The sequence below is a fragment of the Mastigoproctus giganteus genome, chromosome 3 (genome assembly GCF_048544385.1).
Source record: "Mastigoproctus giganteus isolate SK-2022 chromosome 3, ASM4854438v1, whole genome shotgun sequence".
Taxonomy (NCBI): Eukaryota; Metazoa; Arthropoda; class Arachnida; order Uropygi; family Thelyphonidae; genus Mastigoproctus; species Mastigoproctus giganteus.
This window is the reverse complement of record NC_143577.1, coordinates 44,456,244-44,482,269: the sequence shown is the minus strand read 5'-3', so window position 1 is coordinate 44,482,269 and position 26,026 is coordinate 44,456,244. Positions and strand designations below refer to the sequence as shown.

Below are 26,026 nucleotides of genomic sequence, written 5' to 3'. Positions count from 1 at the left end.
TATGCATTATGCATAACTCTTTATGCATTATTTATTTCAGTTTATATAGCTGCATGTAATATTTTTCTTTCATACCTTTTTGTCAAATGGTAATTTAAGTGCATGCACGCACACAGAAAACTAATTCCACAACCCAGGTAAAATTTTTTAACTGTAAACATTTTTTTTTAAATTTTTTTCAGCTGTACTCAGATATTGGGCATTTTCCAGCTATTCACCAACTCACAAAACAAGAGTTATTTCACACTTAGTTTTAAAGTTCACTGATGTGATAATGCTAAGAGAGAAATATTACCCTTACTGTTGCCTGGATTAAAGTATTAAATAGCAAATAATACCCTAAAAAATATGGGTTTATCTTTCACTCTTCCTCTCTAGAAGGTAGGCCAATACATAATAAACAACACAGCACAGTACTTATGTTTATATACAGCGCATATACATAAAACTGCATAAATGTTACGGTAGCAAAAATGAAATGTTGTGATCTTGTTATCGCATGTGAGAAATTTACTTAACTTTTCATAGCACAATTGTTATCTTTCTCATATTAACTAAATTAATGTATTAATCTAGATAAATTAATATATCTAATGCAACAACGCTAAAAAATTATTAATATTCTGCATAGTGTTAATAAAAGTATCTAACTAAAAATTTCTCTGTATTAATTAATACCAATATGTTCTGAACTTGTACAGATACTTAAAACCCCATTTAAATCAAAATGGATGTATTTTTGCTCTTTGAACTAACCAGGTTTTAATGCATTATTAAAGTTTAAAACAAAAAACTGCTTTGCTTTTTTTTAGACAACCATGATTATACCACTATATGAGCTAAGAACTTCTTGAATTTCTCCTACATACAATTGTTTTATAATTAGAAAATATTCGGCTAAGGTAAAGAAAGCCAACATGAGAACCATGGGAAACTTTAAGCGGTCAAAAGCATTTCCTGGTACAGCAGCTTCTCCCTGCATTCTCGGTAAACAAGATGGTGTATGTTATCGGTAGTGGCAGTAGAAGTCGATAACGATGTATTGATTAGTTTTTTTACTTATTATTACAGACTGTGTAGGTTATCTGTAATAGCAAAAGTCGTTTTCCTATTGGGTTAAAACAGTAGGAAGGGGGAATAAACACCCTAAGACTGAGGCAGTCTGGGGGTGCAGCCTTAAGTAAATTTCAGCTGCGAAGGCATTACTCACGAACTCCAATAATCTGCTTTTAATAATGAGAAAAAACTAATCAATACATCGTTATCGACTTCTATTGCCACTACCAATAACACACACCATCTGTTTACCGAGAATGAAGGGAAAAGTTGCAGTACTGGGAAACATGTTTGACCGCTAAAAGTTTCCCGTGGTTCTCGTGTTGGCATTCTTTACCTTGGCCAGATATTCCAAAGAGTTTGCAACAATTTAAACTATTCTTACCTTATTTTTTACAGTCTTCAAAAGAGCTCCACCTTCTTTCTATAAATAAAATATTTATTATTAAGAATGGAAAAGAAAAGTGACTTGAAATAAGTATATACAGGATTGTCCATAATTTTTCTTTATTCAGAGCCTCCTACAGATCAGCCTAATGTTGGAGTACCTTTAAATATTTGGTAGATATATGTTTAAAATTGAAAGCTGGAGGACTATACAACTCACAAACATAAAAATGAGTGAATTTGCATGACATCTGAAGGTGGAGGTATAGTAATAAAATGTGCGGCTATTCTCTGCGTTAATCAGCTTAGAAGGGATAGTCTTAGAAGCTATGATTAAGAGTGCAATCCAAGGACATTTAGAAAGAAATGGTTCTGAAGGACCCACAATATGGTTTTGTTAAGAGAAAAACATGTTTAACTAACCTAGTATGGAGATCTCATCTAAAAAGAGACACTGAGCTTCTTGAAAGGATCCATATACTGTTTTGACATAGTTTATTTCAATTTTAGTAAAGCATTTGACTCAGTCCTTCATGAGAGGTTACTGTATAAGCTGGAACATGTTGGGATTACTGGAAAGATTCTAAGATGGACTGCAGAGCAGCAGAAGGCAGAGGGTTGTGATCAATGGCTATTCTTCAGATTGGTGTAACATCACAAGTGGAATCCACTAAGTATTGATTTTCAGACCATCGTTTCTGTTTTCATAAATGAAACTGACGAAGGGATGAAGGGCATGATGTCAAAATTTGCAGACGATGTAAAGATTTGGAGAGTCCCTAATGACCAGTGCCAAGCAGCATTCCTTCAGAATGACCTGAACAGGTTTCAAGAATGGTCAGAAAAGTGGAAGCTATTTTATAATGCAGCAAAATGCAAAAGTGGAAGCTATTTCTTAATGCAGCAAAATGCAAATGCACTTGGGGAATAACAATCCCAAAATAAATTATACACTTGGTGTAGCTGAATTAAAAACTGTATGTGTCCAAGTATGTGTTCAATGCCAAGCAGCACTCCTTCAGAATGACCTGAACAGGTTTCAAGAATGGTCAGAAAAGCGGAAGCTATTTCTTAATGCAGCAAAATGCAAGGTCTTACACTTGGGGAATAACAATCCAAAAGTAAATTATACACGGTGTGGCTGAGTTAAAAATTGTGTCCAAATATGGAGACCTCATCTAAAAAAGTACACTGAGCTTCTTGAAAGGGTCCAAATACAGGTAACTCAAATAGTGAGACCATACAAAGAAAGATTTAGATTATGTGGGCTACAGACTTGCCAACCAGCCACCTTAGAGAGGACCTGATAAGATTTATAAGGCTCTCAGATGGGTTAGTAAAATGAATGAAGGAGGAATTTTCACTGTTATAAAAGAATTCCAGAATAAGAGGCCATAAATTCAAAGTACAGGAGAAGGTTTACACTAGATTGTAGGAAGTTTTCTTTTATTCCAGCTGTCCACTGCTGGAACAATTTTCCTCTGTGGGTAGTTGAGAGTGACAGTTTTAAGACATTCAGAGGTCAGTTGGATAGTTACCTACAGGGACGTGCATAATTTGTATTTTCTTATTACTTTTTCTTCTTTCTTTTTTTTGGCCAGTGTAGTAAAGCTCTGTGACTTCCCTGAATTACATGGCTATACTATTTCTAATATTTTTTTTTATGACTATAAAGTGATTATCTTTTATAATGTCAAAATTAGAGGTAAATTACAGGTAATAAACTACATAAATCAAGCATAAATTAATGGTTGCAACATAACAATGTACAAGGAGGGTCAAGTTATTCACAGGAAGGCCAAAACTATGAAATAAAGAATTTGCCAGGTCTAAAGGATGGAGATATATTAAAACAATAAAGTACATTAATACAATAAAAAATTAGGAGATAAGACTATAATGATCAGCACCTTCAGGAGACTACAGCCATCATGATCTATCTTGTGGGACAGTGTTTCTAACCTCTGTATCAATGTAGACAGAAGGTCTAAACTTGATTAGCAACTGTCTAGGCAAAAAAATTAGCACATCATCAACATACATAAGGAGGCATATCATCAACACACACAAGGTTCCAACATCATATGAATGATAACAGATTTTAATTTATTAGATAATGATTAAAATATACCTGAATATGTAACAAGATAGTTGAAATGAATAATAATATTTCAATATAATTAAAATTTAATTAAGAAAAATCAAATGGTATATGTAAGAAGTATGGGAGAGGGGAAAAGAATCAGTAAATGTAAAATAAGGTGAAGATAACAGTGCTGAAAATATGCTAAAGGTGTTGAAAAGTGGCAGAAAATGCTAAAGAAAGATATGCACTCAGATATATGATGTGTGTTGGAACAAAAGACAACCAGATCATTAAATAATAATTTTTAGTAAGAAATGTGTGGTTAGTAGTATATATGTATAAAGATATGTGGTATGGATAGGGGACTAGACTTAGATTTAGGAAGGGTAAATTGATTCATAAAACAGAGAGAAAATAATGAATGAACAGAGAAAAGTAACAGCATTCACTTCACCTCAAATAACTCAAAAACCTCAGTAAACAGGGCAGAAAACAAAGTTAAGATAGTATATTATTTTATTAAAAGTGAAGAAAAGGTGGTAATGGGTAAGCTGGGAGTGTAATTATCTGATCCCCAAGAGAGGAACTGGCTTAGTTAAGAGTTAGCAGGAAAAAAAAAAAAAAAGTAAGTATATTAATATAACATATACAAAAGTGTTTTATTAAATGGGACATATGGGGGAAAAAAAAAAAATTAGAATATACAGAATTTTAGAAAGATTGGATCCATACCTACAGCTAAAAAGACAAATTTTTAAAAACCGATCATTTGTGTTAAAATAATAAATTGAAGAATATATAAGGCCATAAGATAACACCATGCATTAACCAGTAGAGGAAAGGCTCATATTTCAGAACTTAATGAATAGTTATATGTAAAAAAAATAAATGGTAAGAGAGGAAAAGAGTAGTAATTTTAAATATCATGAGCCACAGAGATAAAATAAAAAGATTTTATAGAGCCAACAAAATAATAACAGCAAAAGTCTAGTAAGACCAAGTTGTTGTTGTTTTGGTTTTTAGGAGCATTAGCAACTAAGGCCATATTGCTCTGGGGATATGCGGTGGTCATTCCCTGACCTTTCCGCATCCTCCGTATTTGGTGGTCACGGGCTCGAACTCCGGTCTAATCAAGAAGCTTGTGCTACACACTGCTGCTCCTGCCCACCTGGTGCCCAACCAAGTTGTAATAGAATAAAATTTTATAAAAAGAAAATGACTCAATGGAGAAATTTCAAAGTAAAGAACAGTGGTTCTCAACCTTTTTTGCCCCATGCACCCTTTTCACCATATGTCAGAATGCCATTCACCCCTTTCCAAGATTGTCTGACTCAAAAGGCTCCAAAATCTGTGCATAAAAAACAAAAAAAAAGTCAAATATAACTATAAATGAAATATTTCCACAGATGAAAAAGTGAAATATTTATCTTTATTTTTAATTTAATATGTGACATCCAATAAAGTGTGATGTCCTGTAGATTATGTACAATCTGTAGTATTCCAACAGTTTGAGTCTGCCATTCTGTGATCCCAATCCCCCCCAACCCAAAAAATTCCCCCCTGGTTGAAACCCCTGGTATGGAAGTAAACAAGAAAGAATAGAAATTAAATTTAAAGGCAGTCAGTCAGTCTTTAAAGAATTTAAAGTCAATTACTACAAGAAAGTTCAAATTATACAAGACAGCGTAAAGCTTGAAAAGCATATTTTTTGAAATGCATACAACATAGGATATCTAATAATAAGTAAGCTTATTATTAAATATCCTATGTTGTGAAATAAACAAATATTAATGATAAAGGTTTTTGTCAAAAAGTTTACAAATGTTGCCAAATGAATGGATAAGAAAATAACTTTATGTAAGTAAAAAGTCTATGTTAAATGCTTTGAATGCTGGCTAAGAACTGTGTTACTTTTCAAAATAGAAAAGGAAAGAATGTTTTTGCAATATATATCAAGTATAATTAAAAAAAAATCTATTAAACATGCAGAAATGATGGATATACATTGAAAAAAATGAAGCTACTACCTATATTCAGAGAAATATTGAAGAAAAAGCATATCAATTATGTATACAAGAGAGATATATACTAGTTTCAAGAAAGACAAGACATCTAACTTAAGTTCCTGGCACTGAATTGGCTGGTGGAAAAATATTACCAGATGATTTTGTGTCAGAAAAAATGTGAAATACAGCAAAGTATACAAATTTATTTGTATACTTTTACTGTATTTAATTTTTGATTATTTGAAACACCAGCTTTGTTTCCTTGATTAGGGGATTTAAAAAAATTGCATATCCAACAGAAAGGACGAGTCAGAGAATAGTACTAATGAATCAAGCAGTATTCTTCTTTCAGTAAAGGAATAAAACCTATCCAGCTGATGGGTTACTCTTAACGTATCAATAGCTCTTTAATTCAAGCTATGTAGAAACAATTCTTCAGATGTTTTAAACTCTTCGAATTATACCAATAAGTTATCTAAAATTAAGAGTAAGTCTTGTTTTAATTTAGATTAAGTCAATTTAAAGTTTCCCCTTACAGGTGCAGAGATCATCTTACACTTGAGATTGGTTTACAGAATGGTAATTAAAGAAACTACAATTTGCATAAAAAATACTACTGATTGCATAAAAATATGTTATAGCAAACTGAAAGGTTGTTGAGTGAAGCCATATTTGTAGTTTGACAAAACAAAGTGGAAGGAGAAATAAAGCTTTTAAACTAAATGAGATTCAAAATCAAATAAATATTTAGGATAAAAGGCTCACTACCTATGACAACTAGTTAACATTATAGCAGAGAAGAACAAAAGCCTCAGGTCTGCACACAGCTGTGAGCAAACTAGGTTTGTTACAAATGCACCAATCTCATAGTGTGGAGGCCCTTCACCACAATTTGCTCTAATACTGCACTATGTACTTTAAACAAAAGCCACTGTTTCAGTGGAGAAATAGATTGCTATTTATTTTAAATGCATGCTATTACCCAGGCTACAATCTTGGTTAGGGTTTTGTTGGTGGGTAAGTAGGTACCATCAGGTTCTCACTACATATCTGAATATGTGAGACACCAAAAATATATTTCAAAATTAAATAAAAAAGTGTAGGACAAAAACTTCAAACTCTAGTAGCTATATAACATTATAGTTATATAGCTGCTGTTACAAAATGAGATGTAAATATCTGTTTATTTCCAATTGAAAATTTTTAATACAGATGGAAATCAAACATTTTATGGTTTATTCCTACCAACAAGTGATTGCTGTTGTTGCTACTTCACTGTCACAAAGAAAAGAATGGCCAAGGGTTTTTGAAATATCTGATCTCTGTAACAGTGAAGTATCAATGATAGCGATCACTGCGGAAGTGGTAGGAATGTACCAGAAAATATTTCCATTTGAATATAACTTCCAATTGTAAGTAAAGATATTTAGACCCACGTAGATTAAAGCATTTCTTTTAATCTCTAAATTAAAAATTTATTTCTTTTAAGGTGTCTACATTACCTATATACCATGCTGCTCAAGCAATGTCTAAGGTGTAGGAACTTCTGTGATGAAACAGTCTTGTGTCTTTCACCCAGTTTTGTTCATGTGGCATTTTCATATTTGTACTTAATTGCAACATTTGTGTAAATATATTAACCATAAATCTGTAAATAAATTCAAGTGTTACTTGTTGCAATACAGGAATCAGTTCAAATACTGAAATGTGTATTATTAAATTTAACAAAATGTTGAGACCAGCATCAATAAAAATGGATGTTAGTTCAGCTGTTTGTGAAGAGGAAACACTAGTGCGTTTCAAGGAGAACAGAAAAAATTCTCATGACCTCTGGCTAGATCAAACATTAGTCCAGTCAGAGTAACAAAGCATGTTCTGCTCTCAGCTTTTATAGAAGCCCTACCAATGAATTATGTAGGCTACTGTAGTAACAAACTATACATGGAAAATAAATGTAAATTAGGATTCAAAGATTAAGCCCCTACCTTCATATTTAAAAGCCATCCTTCATACTGAGTCCTCAATCGACTGCTTGTCTTATCCTCATAAGTGTTCACTTCAAATTCAAACTCATCATTAAATCCAATACCAGCATTCAGCATTTCTAAACGACCTTCAATAAACTGCACAAGATAAAACAAATATAAATATCTGTAATAATTAAATTAAATTTAAAAAATGCAAGAATCTAAAATGGCAATATAAACTTTAAAAAAAAAAAAAACTTGGAAGAATTTGGTGGAATTACTGATATACTCACTAAAAGGCATGTTAAAACATACTGGAGAATTCTATTCAATGAAATACATTACTGCCTTTATTTGGTTTGAATCTGAGACACAATAAAGTATTTTAAAGTATTTTTTAAACATTTTTCAAAAAAGTTGAAACAAATTCAAATATTGCAGGCTTGTGAAGTAAAAAACATATATAAACAGTTACAAAATTTTAAATATTTGTTAAATATTTTACATATAACTACTCAACATTAAAAAAAATATATGCACACTTAATTTAGAGCACAAAATGCAACTACTCAAGGGAACTTACATATCACATAATTTTAAATAATTTTATAAATAGCCAGCATCCTAATTTTAACAAAAAAAAAAAAAAAAAAAAAAATTTTTTTTTTTTTTTGGATAGCCAGATGTTTTTGGTCTGACCCAACCTAAGAAAATCTGATTAATACTAAAGTACAAAAAAACGGACTTAACAAAATCTTGTTTCTACATTACCATCTTGTTGCAATTGGCAGTCTCAACACAAAAAAGCAGATTACTGCCCCCTGTTGAATATTATGGGCTGCAAGAGTAGCCCATAGCATGGTGTCTTGTGAATGATATACAGGAATTTTTCTAGCAGGGATAAGGAGGTGATTATTGCCTTGTATGTGCAGTACTCAAGGCCACAACTTGAGTACTGCACACAGGTATGGAGGCCTCATTTTAGGAAGGATGTAGAGCTGTTGGAACAAGTACAGAGAAGGGCAACGAGATTGTTGAAGGGAACAAAGGGGTGCTCTTACGAAGATGTTGTTATTTGGTTTTTAGGATCATTAGCAACTAAGGCCATATTGCTCCGGGGATATGCAGTCATCATTCCCTGACCTTTCCGCATGCTCCGTATTTGGTGGTCACCGGCTCGAACCCCGGTCTAATCAAGAAACGTGTGCTGCATACTGCTGCTCTTGCCCACCTGCGTGGTGATCTGATTGAGGTGTATAAAGCCTTGAATGGTTTGAGCATGCTCAATGCTGATGAGATTCTTCCTCTTGCTCAGAATAATCACCTGAGAGGGCATAAATTCAAATTGAGGAAAGACAGATGTAGGATAGATGTGCAGAAGTTTGCCTTTAGCCAGCGGGTAGTTGGTTGGTGGAACAGACTTCCATCCTTTGTTGTGGAAGTTGATAGCCTAAATAAATTTAAGGCTGAGCTGGACAGGTATTTGGATTAAACGGAGGGGTGAAATAGGAGCAGTTTTTTTTTTTGGCTGATGCTGCATAAGCTTGTTTTCTTGCATCATATGCCTCTACTAATGTTAATTATTTACAAAACTGATAATCTGAAAGTAAGGATTTGGTTGTAGATTTAACAATGATCAATTGCAATTATCTTTTTGATCTTAGAATGACTTTAAGAACCCCTGTCTCATTAGCACTGGCATATGATGTAAGGAAGCGAGCTTATGCAGCATCAGCCAAAAAAAAAAAAAACCACTTCCATTTCACCCCTCCGTTCATTCAAAATACCTGTCCAGCTGAGCCTTAAATTTATTTAGGCTATCAACTTCCACAACAAGGGATGGAAGTCTGTTCCACCAACCAACTACCCGCTGGCTAACGACAAATTTCTGCACATCTATCCTACATCTGTCTTTCCTCAATCTGAATTTATGTCCTCTCAGGTGATTATTCTGAGCAAGAAAAAGAATCCCATTGGCATTGAGCATGCTCAAACCATTCAAGGCTTTATACACCTCTATCAGATCACCTCGCCGGTGCCTAGTCTCCAGACACTGTAATTTGCAAAACTTAAGCCTTTCTTCGTAAGAGCAATCCTTTGTTCCATTCACTAATCTTGTTGCCCTTCTCTGTACTCGTTCCAGCAGCTCTACATCCTTCTTGAAACGAGGCCTCCAGACCTGTATACAGTACTCAAGGCGTGGCCTGACCATTGCCTTATACAAGGGGATAATCACCTCCTCCTTATCCCTGCTAGAAAAATTCCTGTATATCATTGACAAGACACCATGAGCCACTCTTGCAGACAATCTGCACTGTTCAGAGAACTTCATATCTGCCTGCACAATTACCCCCAAGTACTTTTCATTCTCTACCACTGTTAGTGTAGTACCACAGAGTTGATACGTTGCTCTGGGATTGCTGTTTCCCATATGTAATACTTCACATTTGTGAATGTTAAACTTCATTTGTCACCTCTCAGCCCATCTGCTCAACCTTTCCAGATCCTGTTGCAGCAGCATAGCGTCAGTAGTGTCCTTAACAACCCTGCCAACCTTTGTATCGTGTGCAAACTTGGACATTAAGCTTGATATACCATCATCAATATCATTTATAAATACAGAAAACACTAATGGACCCAACACTGAACCCTGAGGGACTCCACTAATAACATTAGTCCACGATGAGCAGTGTCCATTGATTACCACTCTCTGTCTTCTCCCACTCAACCATCCCTTTATCCACAGCAGCAATTTGCCTCCAATTCCACACTGCTCCAATTTGTGCAGCAGTCTTCCATGTGCAACAGTATCAAAAGCCTTTCTAAGATCCAAATATATATCAAAGTTATTCCCTGCATCCAGTTCTTTTGTGACTGCATCATAGTATCCAATCAAATTGGTCAGGCAAGACTTTCCCTTAACAAAATCATGCTGTGTCCGAGCTATAACTGAAGTCTTGTCTAGATGATACTGCAATGCCTCTTTAACCAGTGCCTCCATTAATTTCCCAGGAAGAGAAGTTAAACTAACAGGTCTGTAATTACCTGTCTCCTCCTTAGATCCTCCTTTGTGAATTGGGGTCACATCTGCACATCTCCAGTCCATGGGTACCTCCCCTGAGTCCAGGGAACCTCCATAATTATGGCTAAGGGTTTGCTTCCTTCCTTTGCCACCTCCTTTAATATAACTTGATAGATACCATCCACCCCAGGTGCCTTTCTTGTGTTTATCTTCAACAATTTCTCCTCCACTTTACGCTCTGTTATTACAAGATTATCTAGCTTACTGCAACAGTTGAATACACCTCTGGCATTCCCCTCCCTGAATAACTCCTCATGTGTGAATGTCGATGCAAAATATTCATTCAGTTTGATAGCTACCTGAGCAGGATCATCAATAGTTGAACCATCGATATCAAGTGGACCAATCTGATTCATCTCCTTCCTTCTAGACTTTACATAAGTAAAGAACTCTTTGCTGTTTTTCTTTGCATCCTTTGCCAAAGATTTCTTGTAATCTGCCTTTGCCTGCCTAATCTCCTTTGTGACTTGGTTACAGACCAGCTTATATCTATCATAGGCGTCCATGTCACCCATTAATTTATATGTATCCCATGCATTTTTCTTCTCTGTCACATGTCTAATTAGTTCATCTAACATCCACTTAGGCCTAAATCTTGAACAATATTTCTTTGTTGGTATGAAAAGCCTAGTAGCTTCCAAGATTAATTCTTTGAATGCTTCCTATTTTGAATTTGCTGTTGGTAACATCATCAGTTGGTTCCACCATATAGAATTTAAATACTGTCCCAGACCACCGTAGTCACCTTTATGAAAGCAAAAACCCTTCCCTTTACCCTTGAATGGTAGTTACCTCTTTGAGTAAATCCCACTTCAGCACACTGTGATCACTGCCACCTAGTGGTTCCTTTATCTGCAGATTCTTAATGCATGAAGAATCACTACTGATAATCAGATCAAGAGTATTACTCCCTCTAGTTGCCTCCTAAACATGCTGATGTAGAAAAAATCATCCAATAAATCCACAAAAGCCTTGCTAATGTGTGAGTGACCAACCCACAAATTCCAGTCAATATCTGGGATATTAAAATCCCCCATTATAAGACTCTCTGATTTACTGGTCCGCTCTATTTCCCTGTACAGTTTCTTATTATACTCATCAGAGTCATTAGGCCTATAGTACACTCCTACTCTCAATTTTGATCTCCCAATGATTATGTCACACCAAACTGACTCGACACTGCACTGTCCAGCGATGTCGACTGGCTTCGCTTCCTTGGATTTTATGTGTTTCTTAACTAATAACATAACCCCTCCTCCTTCCTATCCTGTCTATCCTTTCTGTACACATTGTACTCCCCAAATTCTAGTTCTGCATTCCTTATATCTGTGTGACACCACATCTCTGATATCCCAACAATATCTGCCTTTGATGTTTTGAGCAATACCTCAAATTCATCAAATTTATTTACCAAACTCCTAGCATTGGTGTACACGCAAGTATACATGCACCTGTTCCTATTCTTAGCTACCCTAACACAACCCATGTGTTTACTTGTACCGCAATGACTCCCAGCAGTCTCTGAAATATCCTGCATCTTGTTTTCCAGGCTGCTGCTCATTCCAATAGAAGCAGTGCAAGAATCACTTTCACCTCTACCAGTGGCTACTGTTAATCTATTAATCCTTGTATCCCCCCAAGCTAGCAGTTTCCCAAACCATCTAACACTGCTTTGATAGAATCAGCAAATATTCTTGTACCTTTTCTATTTAAGTGTATCCCATCTCTGTAGAAGCAGTCTCTACCGTTAACAAGTACAGACCAGGCTGAAAAAAATTTTACCCCTTGAGCCTTGCAGAATCTTTCCAGGGCCGAACTGATCGACAAGGCTCTCATCATATACTCCCTCCTATCGTGTCTGGGCAGAATTGCAGATTCAAATTCAACCCTAATTCACGCATTTTTTCAACAGTGACCTGTACTTATTAAGTAATTCTGCCAGACTCCTACTCTTAATATCATTAGTGCCAACGTATACAACTATATCACCTTCTGTGCCCTTAAAAGATGATATCCGCTCGACAACGTCATCAACCTTTGCCCCTGGCAGACATACCCTGGTCCTGTTCCACCTATCAATTGATGTAGCTGGTGCAGATGGTAACATGGTCTGTGAAAGCCAACACCACTGCCACAGAACCATGTTTCCTGTTATTTCAGTGTGTGTGTGTGTGTGTGTGTGTGTGCGCACGCACGTGTGAGATGGAGTTTTGTACTCTAGGATTATTTCCTCTCTGGTGATAGCCATAGAATGATCACCAAGATTCTCCCTAATTTACATTATATTGTTTTTCTCACTTTAAAAGAAACTACCGTGTTACATGGAATATTAAGGTTCATAATCATCTAAGCAAATAATCACTAAATGGGTGGCAACTTTACTATACCAAACCACACCCTGACCCCAGTGTAAACAGATTAAAAATTCAGAAGGCCTACTGGACAGAATTGATTTGATTTGAATTTTTGTGGTGGTCAACTAGGGCCATGATGCATCAAGCTCAATAATGACATACATTAAAAATCAGTAGTAACCGACAAAGAAGTTATCATGTAAAAATGTATAAAAAGTAAAAACAGGTAAATCTCAGTACAAAAAATATCAAGACACAAAAGTGTACATGATAATTATTAAAAAATTGAAAAATTTTAGACTAGTCAGATAAAATCTGACCAAGTGCATAAGGTTCAGCCAAAGAGTTAAAACATAAATGGTGTGCATCAATAAAACCCTAAAATTTAGGCGCCTCTGTAGCCAGGTGGGCAGGAGCAGCAGTGCGTAGCACACGCTTCTTGATTAGACCGGGGTTCAAGCCCGTGGATCACCAAATACGGAGGATGCAGAAAGGTCTGGGAATGACCACCGCATATCCCTGGAGCAATATGGCCTTAGTTGCTAATGCTCCTAAAAACCAAATAAACAAACAAACCCTAAAATTTAATAAAAATCTGCTTAATGGTCAAAACAGTGCCAGTGCTAGTGCTCACACATAGGAGAGTCATCAGACCTTAGTAGAAAAGAATGTGTGAGATGAGTGTATCCTACATGGACTGAGAGAACAGCTTCCTCTTTATAACTCCTGTACTGTATATAGGCCATACACTTCCATGCAATACAAACCTATAAGCTCTGACACAGAGCCAATGTTCATGAACATTCTTCTCACCGATGTAAAACGCAGCTTGAGCATAAGAATTAATGAAATACACATGATCCACACTGTTTCTCTTAAAGCAAAAGATTTTGGATCTTTTAATACAGAATGGATAGGCCTACTTTCAGTTTTAAAGAGAATTTTACCTTTGAAAGAAGGGGTTGAGCATAGCCCACTCCCTAATCTTGCTGAGATCTTAACGACTAACCTAAAATTGCAGACTAGTCAGCCACCTCTACCCACCCTCCACTTTATGATTTGTAAACCATGTATTTGTCACCATTTTTAATTTTTCTATCCCTGGTATTACCTGTGGCAGGGATAGAAAAAAAGATTGCTTATGTGCAAAACCTGGTGTGCTATTAATTTTAACTGTATGTTGAAACTTTGTATTGAAAGAAAATTGGAAACACGGGCTCACATTGTACAAAAACTTAACATTGCCGATTTACAAAGTATCTATTCTGTACTTCAAAACTATTGTTTTCTTCAAGCTGACTGGTGCTATGAGGTTAGCATATGATGCAAGAAAGCAAGCTTATACAGCATCAGCCAAAAAAAAAAAAAAAAAAAAAAAGCCCTTCCCATTTCACCCATCCAGTCACTCCAACTGTTTGTCTAGTTCAGCCTTAAATTTATTTAAGCTATCAACTGCCAAAACAACAGATGGAAGTCCATTCCAGCAATCAACTACCCGCTGGCTAAAGGCAAACTTCCACACATCTATTCTACAACTGTTTTTCCTCAATTTGAATCTATGCCCCCTCAGGTTCTTAATCTCAGCAAGTGGAAGTATCCCGTCTGCACTGAGCCTGCTCAAACCATTCAAAGCCTTGTCCACCTCAATCAGATCACCTTGCAGATGCCTAGTCTCCAGATGCTGCAACTGACAGAATTTCAACTTCTCCTGGTAAGAGAACCCCTTTGTTCCTCTCACCAATCTTGTTGCTCTTCTCTGTACTTGTTCTAGCAACTCTACATCCTTCCTAAAATGAGGCCTCCAGACCTGTATGTAGTACTCAAGCTTTGGCCTGACCATTTCCTGATACAAAAGGATAATCACCTCCTTGTCTATGCTAGCAAAATTCCTATATATCATTGACAAAACTCCATGATTTGCTCTGGCAGCTCATCTGCACTGCTCAGAGAACTTCATATCTGACTGCACAATTACCCCCAGGTGTTTTTCATTCTCCACCTCCCTGAGTGTAGTACCACAGAGTTGGTATGTTTCTCTTGGGTTACTGCTACCCATATACAGTACTTTGCATTTGTCAATATTAAACTTCAGTTACCACTTCTCAGCCCATCTACCTAACTTTTCTAGATCCTGTTGCAGTAGCATACTGTCTTTACTATCATTAACAACAACCCTGCCAACCTTTGTATCATCTTCAAACTTAGACCTTAATCCTGATATACTTTCATCAATATCATTGATGAATATACAAAACAACAATGGGACTAGCACCGAAACCTGAGGGACTCCACTAATAACTTTAGTCCACATAGAGCAGTTTCCATTTATTACCACTGTCTGCCATCTCCCACTCAACCATCCCTTCATCCATTGCAGTAACTTGCCCTTAATGCCATACCACTGTTGTTGTTGTTATTTGGTTTTTAGGAGCATTAGCAACTAAGGCCATATTGCTCCAGGGATATGCGGTGGTCATTCCCTGACCTTTCCGCATCCTCCGTATTTGGTGGTCACGGGCTCGAACCTCGGTCTAATCAAGAAGCGTGTGCTATGTACTGCTGCTCCTGCCCACCTGGCTACGGAGGCGCCTCCATACCACTGAATTTGTACAGTAGTCTTCCATGTGCAACAGTATCAAAGGTTTTCCTGAAATCCAAGTATATGATATCAAAATTATTTTTTGCATCCAGTTCCTTTGTGATCACATCGTAGTATCCAATCAAATTGGTCAGACAAGACTTCTCCTTAGCAAACCCGTGCTGTGTCTGAACTATTATTGCAGTCTTGTCTAGGTGATCCTGAATCACTTCTTTAACTAGTGACTCCATTATTTTCCCTGGAACAGAAGTTAAACTGACAGGTCTATAATTATTTGCATCACCCTTTGAACCCCCTTTAGGAATTGGGTATACACATTTGCACATCTCCAGTCCATGGGGACCTCCCCTGAATCTAAGGATGTTCTCATAATTATGGAAAAATTTCTCGTGATCTCTTTCTCATGATCGATTACTTCCCTCGCTGCCTCCTTCAGTACCTGGGGTAGATTCCATCTGCCCCAGGTACCTTTTTTATGTTCAACTTCAACAATTTCTCCTCCACTTTGCTCTGTTATTACAAAATCATTTAGCTCCCTGTTAGAGTTTAGTAAACTTGTCCTCCCCTTCCTTACAGAATTCCTCATGCGTGAATGTAGATGCAAAATGCTCATTCAGTTTGTCAGCTATCTGAGCAGGATCATCAACAGTCGAACCACCAACATCAAGTGGACCAATCTGATTCATCCCCTTCCTTCTAGAGTTTACATAAGTAAAGAAGTCTGTTGTTTTTCTTTGCATCCTTTGCCAAGGATTTCTCACAATCAGCCTTCGCTTGCCTAACCTCCTTTGTGACTTGATTACAGACTAGCTTATATCTACCACAGGCTTCTGTATCCCACGCATTTTTCTTCTCTGCCACGAGCCTCATTAGTTCATCTGACACCCATTCAGGCCTAAATCTTGAACAGTATTTCTTAGTTGGTATGAAAAGCCTAGTAGCTTCCAAGATTAATTCCCCGAAGCCCTCCCATTTAGAATTCACTATTTTTAACATCATCAGTTGATCCCCCCTGTACAGAATTCAAAATCTGCCTGAGACCACTGTAGTCACCTTTACGAAAACAAAAATCCTTCCCTTTGCCCTTGATGGTAGTCCATCTTTAAGTAAATCCCACATCAGTACACTGTGATCCCTGTCACCTAGTGGTTCATTTATCTGCAAATTCCTAATGAATGCATGCATCACTGCTGATAATCAGATCAAGAGTATTATCCCCTCTGGTTGCCCCCTCGAACATGTTGCTGTAGAAAACAATCCTCCAATAAATCCACAAGTCTAGCTATCGTGCGAGTGACCAATCCACAAGTTCCAGTCAATATCTGGAAAGTTAAAATCCCCCATTACAAGACATTCTGATTTATTGGCCCACTATTTCTCTGCACAATTGTTCATTGTACTCATCAGAGTCATTAGGCCTATAACACACTCCTACTCTCATTTTCCCTTTCCCAGTGTTTGTCACAACAAACTGACTCAACACTGCACTGTCCACCCATGTCAAATGGATGCACTTTGTTAGATTTTATGTGTTTCTTCATTAACAGCATAACCCCTCTGCCGACCGGGCTAGCCCGGTGGGCAAAGTGCCTACCTGGCAACCCAAAGGTCGCAGGTTCAAATCCCGCCTCCGGCTTGGATCAAAGTACTGCAAAAACCTTGGGAGGTGCATTATGGCCACAGAAGCCGATGCGCCAATAACTACCAAAAAAAAAAAAAAAAAAAAAAAAAACCCCACTCCTCCTCCCCGTCTATCCTTTCTGTACACATTGTACTTCCCAAATTCCAATTCTACACTGCTTATATCTGTGTGATACCATGTCTCTGATATCCCAACAATATCTGCCTTTGATGCCTTGATCAGCACTTCAAATTCATCAAATTTATTTACTATACTTCTAGCATTGGTGTACATGCAAGTATACATGCACCTGTTCTTATTCTTAGTTACCCTAACACTGCCCATGTATTTGATTGGTGCTGTTTGAGGTGATTATTATGATTTGTAGATGGAATTAATTTCATGGTTAAGTGGGAAGAAGAATTTAAAGGTGGAGGGAAAGTCTGGAAGATGACCCACGATGAACATGCATACCACATAATAACAGAGGTCCTTACTATGAAAAAGGTATCAGCATGATGGGTCTCAAAGCTGTTGACAGCAGATCAAAAACACAGAAGAATTGTGAAGTGAACATTTGCATCATTTTCAAGCAGATACAGCAAGTTTCATTGAAAGTTGTGGTGTTCATGGATGAGACATGGGTCCATCACTTTCAGTCAGAGATAAAGGAGCAGTTCAAACAATGGAGACAGCTCTTTTCTTCCTTCAAAGAAAGCCAAGTCAATTTTTCCACTGTTAAGGTGATTGCATCAGTTTTTTGGAATGCTGTGGAGTGTTACTAGTGGATTACCTTCAGAAAGACCAGACGTCACAGGGACATATTATGCAAACCTTGATTTGCATATTGCAAACTAAGACTTTTGTGAGGTGTTTATGAAAAGATCAAAGAAAAAAGATGAGGAAAACTCAGTAAAGGAGTCTTGTCCCACCAGGACAATGTGCCTGCTCACAAGCCTGTCATTTCCACAACAATGCACGAGTGCTACTTTGAGATCTTGGACCATCCTCCATATTCACCAGATCTGGCACCATTGAGCTTTCATCTATGGTATTTCCTACTTTGAAGAAAAATATCTGGCTGATATCCATTTTCATTTTTCCACTGATAATGTTAATGCTGCATTGGATGCATTCCTGGGAGCCCAAGAGGAAAAACTTTCTTCACAGCTGGAATTAATGCATTGCAGCATCAGGGACAAAAATGGGACTAAGTTGAAAAGTAACATGTTACCAGACTCATCAAATAAACACTTCATACTCAGAACACAAACTTTTCAAGTGCCCCTTGTATCAAAACATTTTAGAAAGCAATTATTAGAGATTTAGTACCAGCTTCTACAAATTTAGCTTGAAAATTATGATAAAAAATAAACAAATTATAAAAATGATTAGGACTTTAGAGAAACACTTACTTGTTGAAATATCTGTAAATGAAGCATTTTTTCTAAAAAAGGTTGAAAGGAAGAGGGACGAGTTTGAATAAATTCTTTTGATTGGAAACTAATTTTTTCTCCAGGTGTGACCTTTAATGCTTCTCTATATCCACCAATGAGCCGAACTAGTGCCCTCATAAATGCTCGAGCTACACCATCTCCCAACACCATATTTGGATTTTTAAAACTCCGCTTTAACATGGAAACCTGATTATATTTAAAAAATACATTTGAAAGGCTCATTCTGATTTTTTTTTTTTTTTTTTTTAAATATGAAAGACTGGAAAAGTTACATAATGAAATTTAAAAAAATTTCAGAATTAAAGTTCTTTTTAATAAAAATCAATATGACATAAATGCACAAGTCACTGAACTTTACTGAATTATACACATTAACTGAATTAAAATATATTGAAACTTATATGGTTGGCCTGCCTCGCAAAAATCCACTCATGCACACTTTCTCGATGGTAAGCCCTGTTACGTCACTTAGGTGGCAACGCACATGTAGAGTGGTTCTCTTAAAGACGCCTGGTCAGTGTGAAAAGGAAAAGAGCAAACCCTCCAGCATATGACAGCACGATGAAACAAATGGTCCTCAGTCCCCAGCGGCTTTCACTCTCCCTCTTACGGCAGCGAGAGGATCAGAGTGGAAGCAGAGGATGCTAAGAATCTCTGGGTATGACCAGTCTGCCATGCACGGAAACTGAACTTGGCCTGTTACGTAAGATCGCTCATCGGTGAAGATGAGGATATTAGAGCTGGAAAAGGAATTAGAAAATGTGAATTGGAATATCATCGGTTTGGCTGAAACAAGAAGAAGAAATGAATCACTTATAAGTTTATCAAGTGGAAATCTGCTGTACACCAATGGAAACCATGAAAGGAGTGATGGTGGAATTGGGTTTCTGGTCCATAAACATTTAAAAAACAACATTTTGGAATTCAAAAGTACATCAACCAAGGGTGTCAAGACTACTACTCAAGATTTCTAAGAGGTAGAAGCTAAAGTTTATAATGATTTATGCACCAACATCGAGCCATGATGATGAAGAGGTTGAAGAAATGTACACCAAAATTGAGTCTTCTAGATGAGCAGAAAACCCACTACACTATTATTATGGGGGGACTTCAATGCTAAGGTTGGAAAAAGGCAAAACAGCGCATAAAGGGGAACGATAGGAAATTTTGAAATTGGTGAAAGAAATGAAAGAGGTAAAAGACTTGTGGAATTTGCAGAATCTCAAGGATTGTCAGTAATGAACACGTTTTTTTTTTTTTTCAAGAAAAGGGTGAACGGAAAGTGGACATGGAAGAGTCCAAATGGATTAACAACTAATGAAATCGACTTCATCCTCACTAACAGAAGATATATTGTGAATGATGTTACCATCCTGAATAGGGTAAATGTTGGAAGTGATCACAGAATGGTAAGATGTACACTTGATATAGATGTAGGAAAGGAAAAAACAGACCGAGTAAATAATACAAAAAGTCTTGTAGATAACAGAAGAGGAGAAAAAGCAATATCTACTGGAACTTAAGAACAAGTTTGAGCTTCTGCAGATTGCTCAGGACCAAGATATCGACAAGGAATATTACAAGTTTCTGAAAATAATAAAGCCCAAGAAACCTATAGGGAAAAAGAAATCCAAAGAAGAAAAAATTAGTCAAGAAATACTTGTTATGATGAACCGAAGGCGACAAAATGAAGAGCAAGATAAACACTGACAAGGAGAAAATTGAGTATACTGAGTTATGCAAAGTCATTAGAAAGAGACTCAGAGAGGACATAAGAAGATTTAACACAGGAAAAGTAGAACAAGCATTAAGGGAAAACAAAGGACTTAAATCAGCAGTCATGAGCAGTAATACAGAAAGACAAATGAAACTGAAGAATAGCGATGGTGTACTTATAAACAGCAGAGAAGGCATAATTCAAATAGCAGAAGACTATTTTGAGAGAATTATACAAGGAGCGAGGGAATGATGTCAGCAGTGAGGAAGATGGATTGGAAATTAGCAACACATACGACATACCCAATATTCTTCCTGATGAGGTAGAACATGCACTGAAGAAAATGAAGAATCAGAAAGTCCCAGAGGAAGATGATGTTACTGTAGAGTTGTTAAAATTGGGAGGAAGAGACAACACAAAAACTGGCAAGGCTCTTCACAAAGTGCATTAGAAAAGGTGTGACACCTAAGCAGTGGAATAATGCAATCATAGTTTTGCTGCATAAGAAAGGAGATAAATCAGAAATTGGAAATTATATACCAATTAGCTTGTTATCCCACATCTACAAGTTGTTCACAAGGGTCATTACTAACAGATTAGAAAGAATACTTGATGAGAATCAACTGAAAGAGCAAGCTAGCTTTAGGACAGGATTCTCAACTATGGATCACCTTCACGTAATATCACAGCTAATGGAGAAAGCAAATGAATATAAAACACCATTATGCCTGGCATTTGTGGATTATGAAAAGGCATTTGACTCCATACAGCATAAGGCAATGTTTCGGGCACTGGAAAGACAAGACACAGATACCCCATATATTATGATTTTGAAGAAAATATGAGAATGTTACCTCCTTTATTAGACTACACAAAGACAGTAGGAAATTTAAAATCGAGAAAGGAGTTTGACAAGGAGACACTATCTCCAAAGCTGTTTACTGCTGCCCTTGAGGAAGTTTTCAGAAGATTAGAATGGTTGCAGAAAGGAGTCAATGTGAATGGAGAGTACCTAAACCATTTACAATTTGCAGATGACATTGTGGTCATAAGCCACGATCCCAAACAATTAGAGGAAAATCTTAATCAGCTATGCACAGTTAGTAAGGATTTTGGACTAAAGATGAATATGGCTAAAACAAAAGTAATAATGAACAAGTATGCCACAGAAAGGGACATAATGATTGAAGGAGCAGTAATTGAAAAGGTGGAGTCATATACTTATCTGTGACAAGTTATTAGCTGTAATAATGATAAATGGGTGGAAGTCAAGAGAAGAATAAATTTTGGATGGATAGCATTCAGGAAATATAGTCACATACTGAAGAGCAATATCCCAGTTTGTCTTAAACGTAAAATAATGAACCAGTGTATACTCCCCACCATGACTTATGGAAGTGAAACTTGGGCACTCACCAAAAGAATGGAAGAGAAGCTGAGAACTACACAGCGAAGAATGGAACAAATTATATTGGGAAACAGACTGTTAGATAAGAAGAGAAACACATGGATTAGGTAGCAAACTCAAGTAAAGGACATTCTTATCAAAATTAAAGAACTAAAATGGTCTTGGGCAGGACATATAGCTCGAAGACATGATGACAGATGGACTAAGAAAATAACAGAATGGTACCCAAGAGGAGCTAGAAGAAAACCTGGAAGACAAGTTTGTGGGTAGTAAATGGATGGCTATTGCACAAAACAGAAGGAACTGGAAAGTTGCTGGAGAGGCCTTCATCCTGCAGTGGATTGAAAATGGCTGATGATTATGATGACGACAGGGTCAAGATAAAGCCCTTGTGCAGTTTTAAATTTTCATAACGTCTGTTCTATACATGATAAAATCAAGATGAAAAAAGGGTAATGGAAAGAATTTATTACAGTTTTACATACATTTATTCTTGGGCTTGTTAATTCTCAACATGTCCACCATCATTATGTATACAAACTGAGATACGATTCTGAAGTTCTACAAATATGTTTTGCAGTTGATTTTCAGTAATACCCTGAATTACATTAGTTATTCTAGTCTGAAGATAGTCTAAAGAGCGAGGTTTTGTTCAATAAACAATAGTCTTAACATGTCCCCATATATAAAAATCCAATGGGCTCAAATCTGGTGAATGTGGTGGTCAAGAGATCAGTCCATCTCTTCCAAAACATCTGTTGGGAAAATTTTTATTCAGAAACTGCCTAACGCTGAGAGCAAAGTGACAAGGTGCACCATCTGGCTGAAACACTATCACCTATAAGTCCTAAACACGTTAGTTCAGGAATAAAGTAATTCTGCAGCATTTCCAAATAACTCATTATTAACAATCGATCCCTGGCCTTCTAGATTGTGGTTTATCATTGACAGAACCTGTTTCTTTAAACTTTTTCATCCAGTTAGTTATAGAATTCCTGTGTTGTGCATCTTTGTTGTAATGGATTCCAAATCTTTTTTTGTACTGCAATTACAGACTAACTTGGCCAACTACAGCACACAATTTACTTTCCCTTCTATTGAAGCCATTTGGTTGAGCCTAATTCTGCAAATAAAATAATAATAAAATTTTATAATAATAATAAAATTTTTGCTAAACTACAATAAAATGAATAACTCACTCTTAGTACAGTGATACATACTAAACTTCACTAAATTACATTCCTAACATTTTTTAAAGATTGATTTTATCATGTATAGAACAGAAGTTATGAAAATTTAAAACTGCACAAGGACTTTATAATGACCCTGTATGTATCACTTTGGACTGAACCTTTGTGATATAAGACATCTGGATCACCTAGTGAATATTTTCACTGTCATTAGTTTGGTAGCCTGACTGGAGGGAATTCATCAAGAATATTCTATGTCAAGGAATTGTGCATAACCTTGCCTAACAAAGGAATGTGTCATGCATTCCTTGGTATGTCAGCAGTAAGGATGCAGGCATGTCCCTCCCCCCTTTATAAGCAGGTAGCAAGTACAAATCCTAATTTGTTTTTTTTTTTTTTTTTTTTTTTTACATCTCTGTGACAGTCTCTTATTCCATGAAGCTCCTCTAATGTGAATTACATCGCATTTTAGGGCAAAAGCCTCAAATTGCATAGTGAGTTAACATGTTTACAAGTTAGTGCAAATGCATCAGATCTGCTTGCAGCTAACTACTAAATAGTTATAAGATTGGCATCAATTATGTATATTTCATATTGTGAATACCTTCACAACAAGTTGCCATGATATTGCACTATCTCAAATAAGCAACTCTTCACCACAGGAGAAGACTATTGTTACATATTCTCAGCAGATGCCACCACCGAGACGGCACCATTTCGGAGCTGATTGGCTCCTCTTCAGTGGGTGGGCAGGCACCTTGGTATTGCAATGATGGCAAGACAGTTGCGAAGTATAATGATTATTCTGTTTTGTGCCACATGGGATGACCAATGTAATTTCTATTCTCCTTTACCTTGACAGAATTGCTGCAGTAATTCTTCTGATCCACGGTTTGCATCACTAAAATGATTCTTGAAGGAATAAAATTCCTTATCTGCCCTAAACTTTCAAACTTTAATTATCCTAGTCTTATCCTTTATCCTTGGTTTTCCCAGAGTTGTACGAATGCTGTTCAATAAAGCTTATCATAAAATTTCCAGCCTCATTTGCTACCTACAAAGTGCCCAATAGTTGTAGACAAGGTATTAATAAATCCATGCATTCTGCTGACCCACCCATGAATAGAAAATTTGACTTGTTCAAACAGCAGTCAGACTTTCTGTCCATTCTTACTTAAGTCCATTAATTTGGTTTTCCATCCTCTTTTATATTCTGATGGCTGCAGCTTCATGACCTCCTACTCTTCCTTTTCTAACTTCTACATTGATTATCTTGGTAAATCAACTTTTGTTGAAAATTTAAGGGGAAAAAAAAAAAAAAAGATTAGAAGATTAACATAATTACTAAAGTACACCATGTGGAAGCTTTAGAATTAGAAAATTCCTGAACAACTTTAATGCCAGTAAGTCTCCATATGCTTATGTATTTGAATACTTTCAAATTTAAACTTTCAAATGTTATACTACATCAGTTGAGAACAACAGTTCTAGGCATTTCTAAGACTATTGATCAGGTTTGCATAGACATTCCAAGTATTCTTCTATTCTATAGTTTCTCTTCTGATTTCATCCTCACTAATGAGAGGTAAGAAGTAATGCTGAAGAACTTCATAGTTCTGTTATTTGGCATACATATTTACTTCTGTATATCAATGACCTATTGAGTGCAACACCTATACAGAGTTTTGTTGATGACAGTGCACTATGTTCTAATTTCAAGCTTGACATGCCCTACTCTCCACAACATATTAAACTCTGGATAATTCTCCAGTGGAGCAGAAATGAAATTATATTCAATCCTTTCAAAATCCAACCCTGTCTTATTTCCTACAAAACAGAATCAATTTCTTCCATACTCATCTTCAACAACAGATTTTTAAACATGAACAAATCTCTTTAATCAAGAACTAATCTGTTTAGAAATCAGTTACTGATTCTAATCATTCTTGGTACTAACTCTATACAAATCTGCTAGACTACATAAAATTCCTATATATGGGATGCCTACAAAATTTCTCTAACACTTCTCATCTTGATCCAAAAGAGAGCAATCAGATTAATTAATGATCCCAATCTCACAAATTCATTCCACTTCCTATCACATTGGTGTTCAGTTTCTGCTGCATCATGCCTTTTCCACAGATATTTCCATAAGCACCATTCTTCTAAGTAATTCTAATCCATAATTCTAACCGTTACTTCTAAATTACTTCAAGAACATGAATCAACTAGCCAACATATCTTCAAAGTTCAACTACAAATTCATTGAAATAATTGAACTAATTCATTCCATCAACTTGAGTTCTTCATAATAACCTTTTCTCCCTATGTATTTGCCAAACATTATAACCGACAGAAATTCAAGACCAATATCAACAAATCAGTCCTACTTGTCCAACCATTACACAGTGCTAGAGTACTAAGGATTTTAGTAATCTTATGTGTGGGACAGGGAGAGGGTTAACATTAAAATGTGTACCTACCATCAGTTAAATTTAAATAGTACAGGGTGTTCTAAAAATGTTCATGTATTTTCAGGATGATTCATGAGCTGAAAACAAAATTTATATAAACACATGTATATTCTGAACATTTACAGAACTATGGGTGTTTGAATTTAAAAAAAAAACAATAATTTTTAATGTTAAAAAATAATAAAAATAATGGCAAAAAATAATAAAAATAAGAATAAGCAGACATACCTAGTAAAATGTTTATTCACATGTTGTTTATTATTTTCATTATGACACTCCCTAGCCACTGAGATCAGACACATGCTTATATGCATTAACTTCTTAAATTTTTTCAGAGTTTGAACTGATCTTTAAAGTACCAGCATGTTAGGAACTATATATGAATTATATATAGTAATAGAGTGCAAATAAGCCAAAGGCTTTGGCTGAACTAGCTGGGGGGGGGGAGAGGAGGAGTAGATAAGCAAATACAAATTATTTGCTTCTCTTCTCACATAGGTAACTATCCAATCGACCTTTGAATTTATTCAAACTGTCAGCCTCAACTACCCATGAAGGCAACCTGTTGTTGTTGTTATTTGGTTTTTAGGAGCATTAGCAACTAAGGCCATATTGCTCCGGG

The 26,026-nt window shown here is 36.2% G+C and overlaps 1 protein-coding gene across 1 annotated transcript in view; it reads right to left on the bottom strand.

Moving 5' to 3' along the window:
• Positions 1 to 1,426: 1,426 nt before the first annotated feature.
• Positions 1,427 to 26,026, bottom strand: part of LOC150087918 (DENN domain-containing protein 1B-like) — a 209,695-nt gene continuing 185,095 nt past the window's right edge. The window contains exons 11-13 of the mRNA XM_090369963.1: positions 18,574 to 18,801; positions 7,521 to 7,658; positions 1,427 to 1,480 (exon numbers count right to left, since the gene is read on the bottom strand). Of these exons, the coding sequence (XP_090226089.1) occupies positions 1,427 to 1,480; positions 7,521 to 7,658; positions 18,574 to 18,801 (420 nt within the window). The remainder of the gene's footprint in view (positions 1,481 to 7,520; positions 7,659 to 18,573; positions 18,802 to 26,026) is intronic.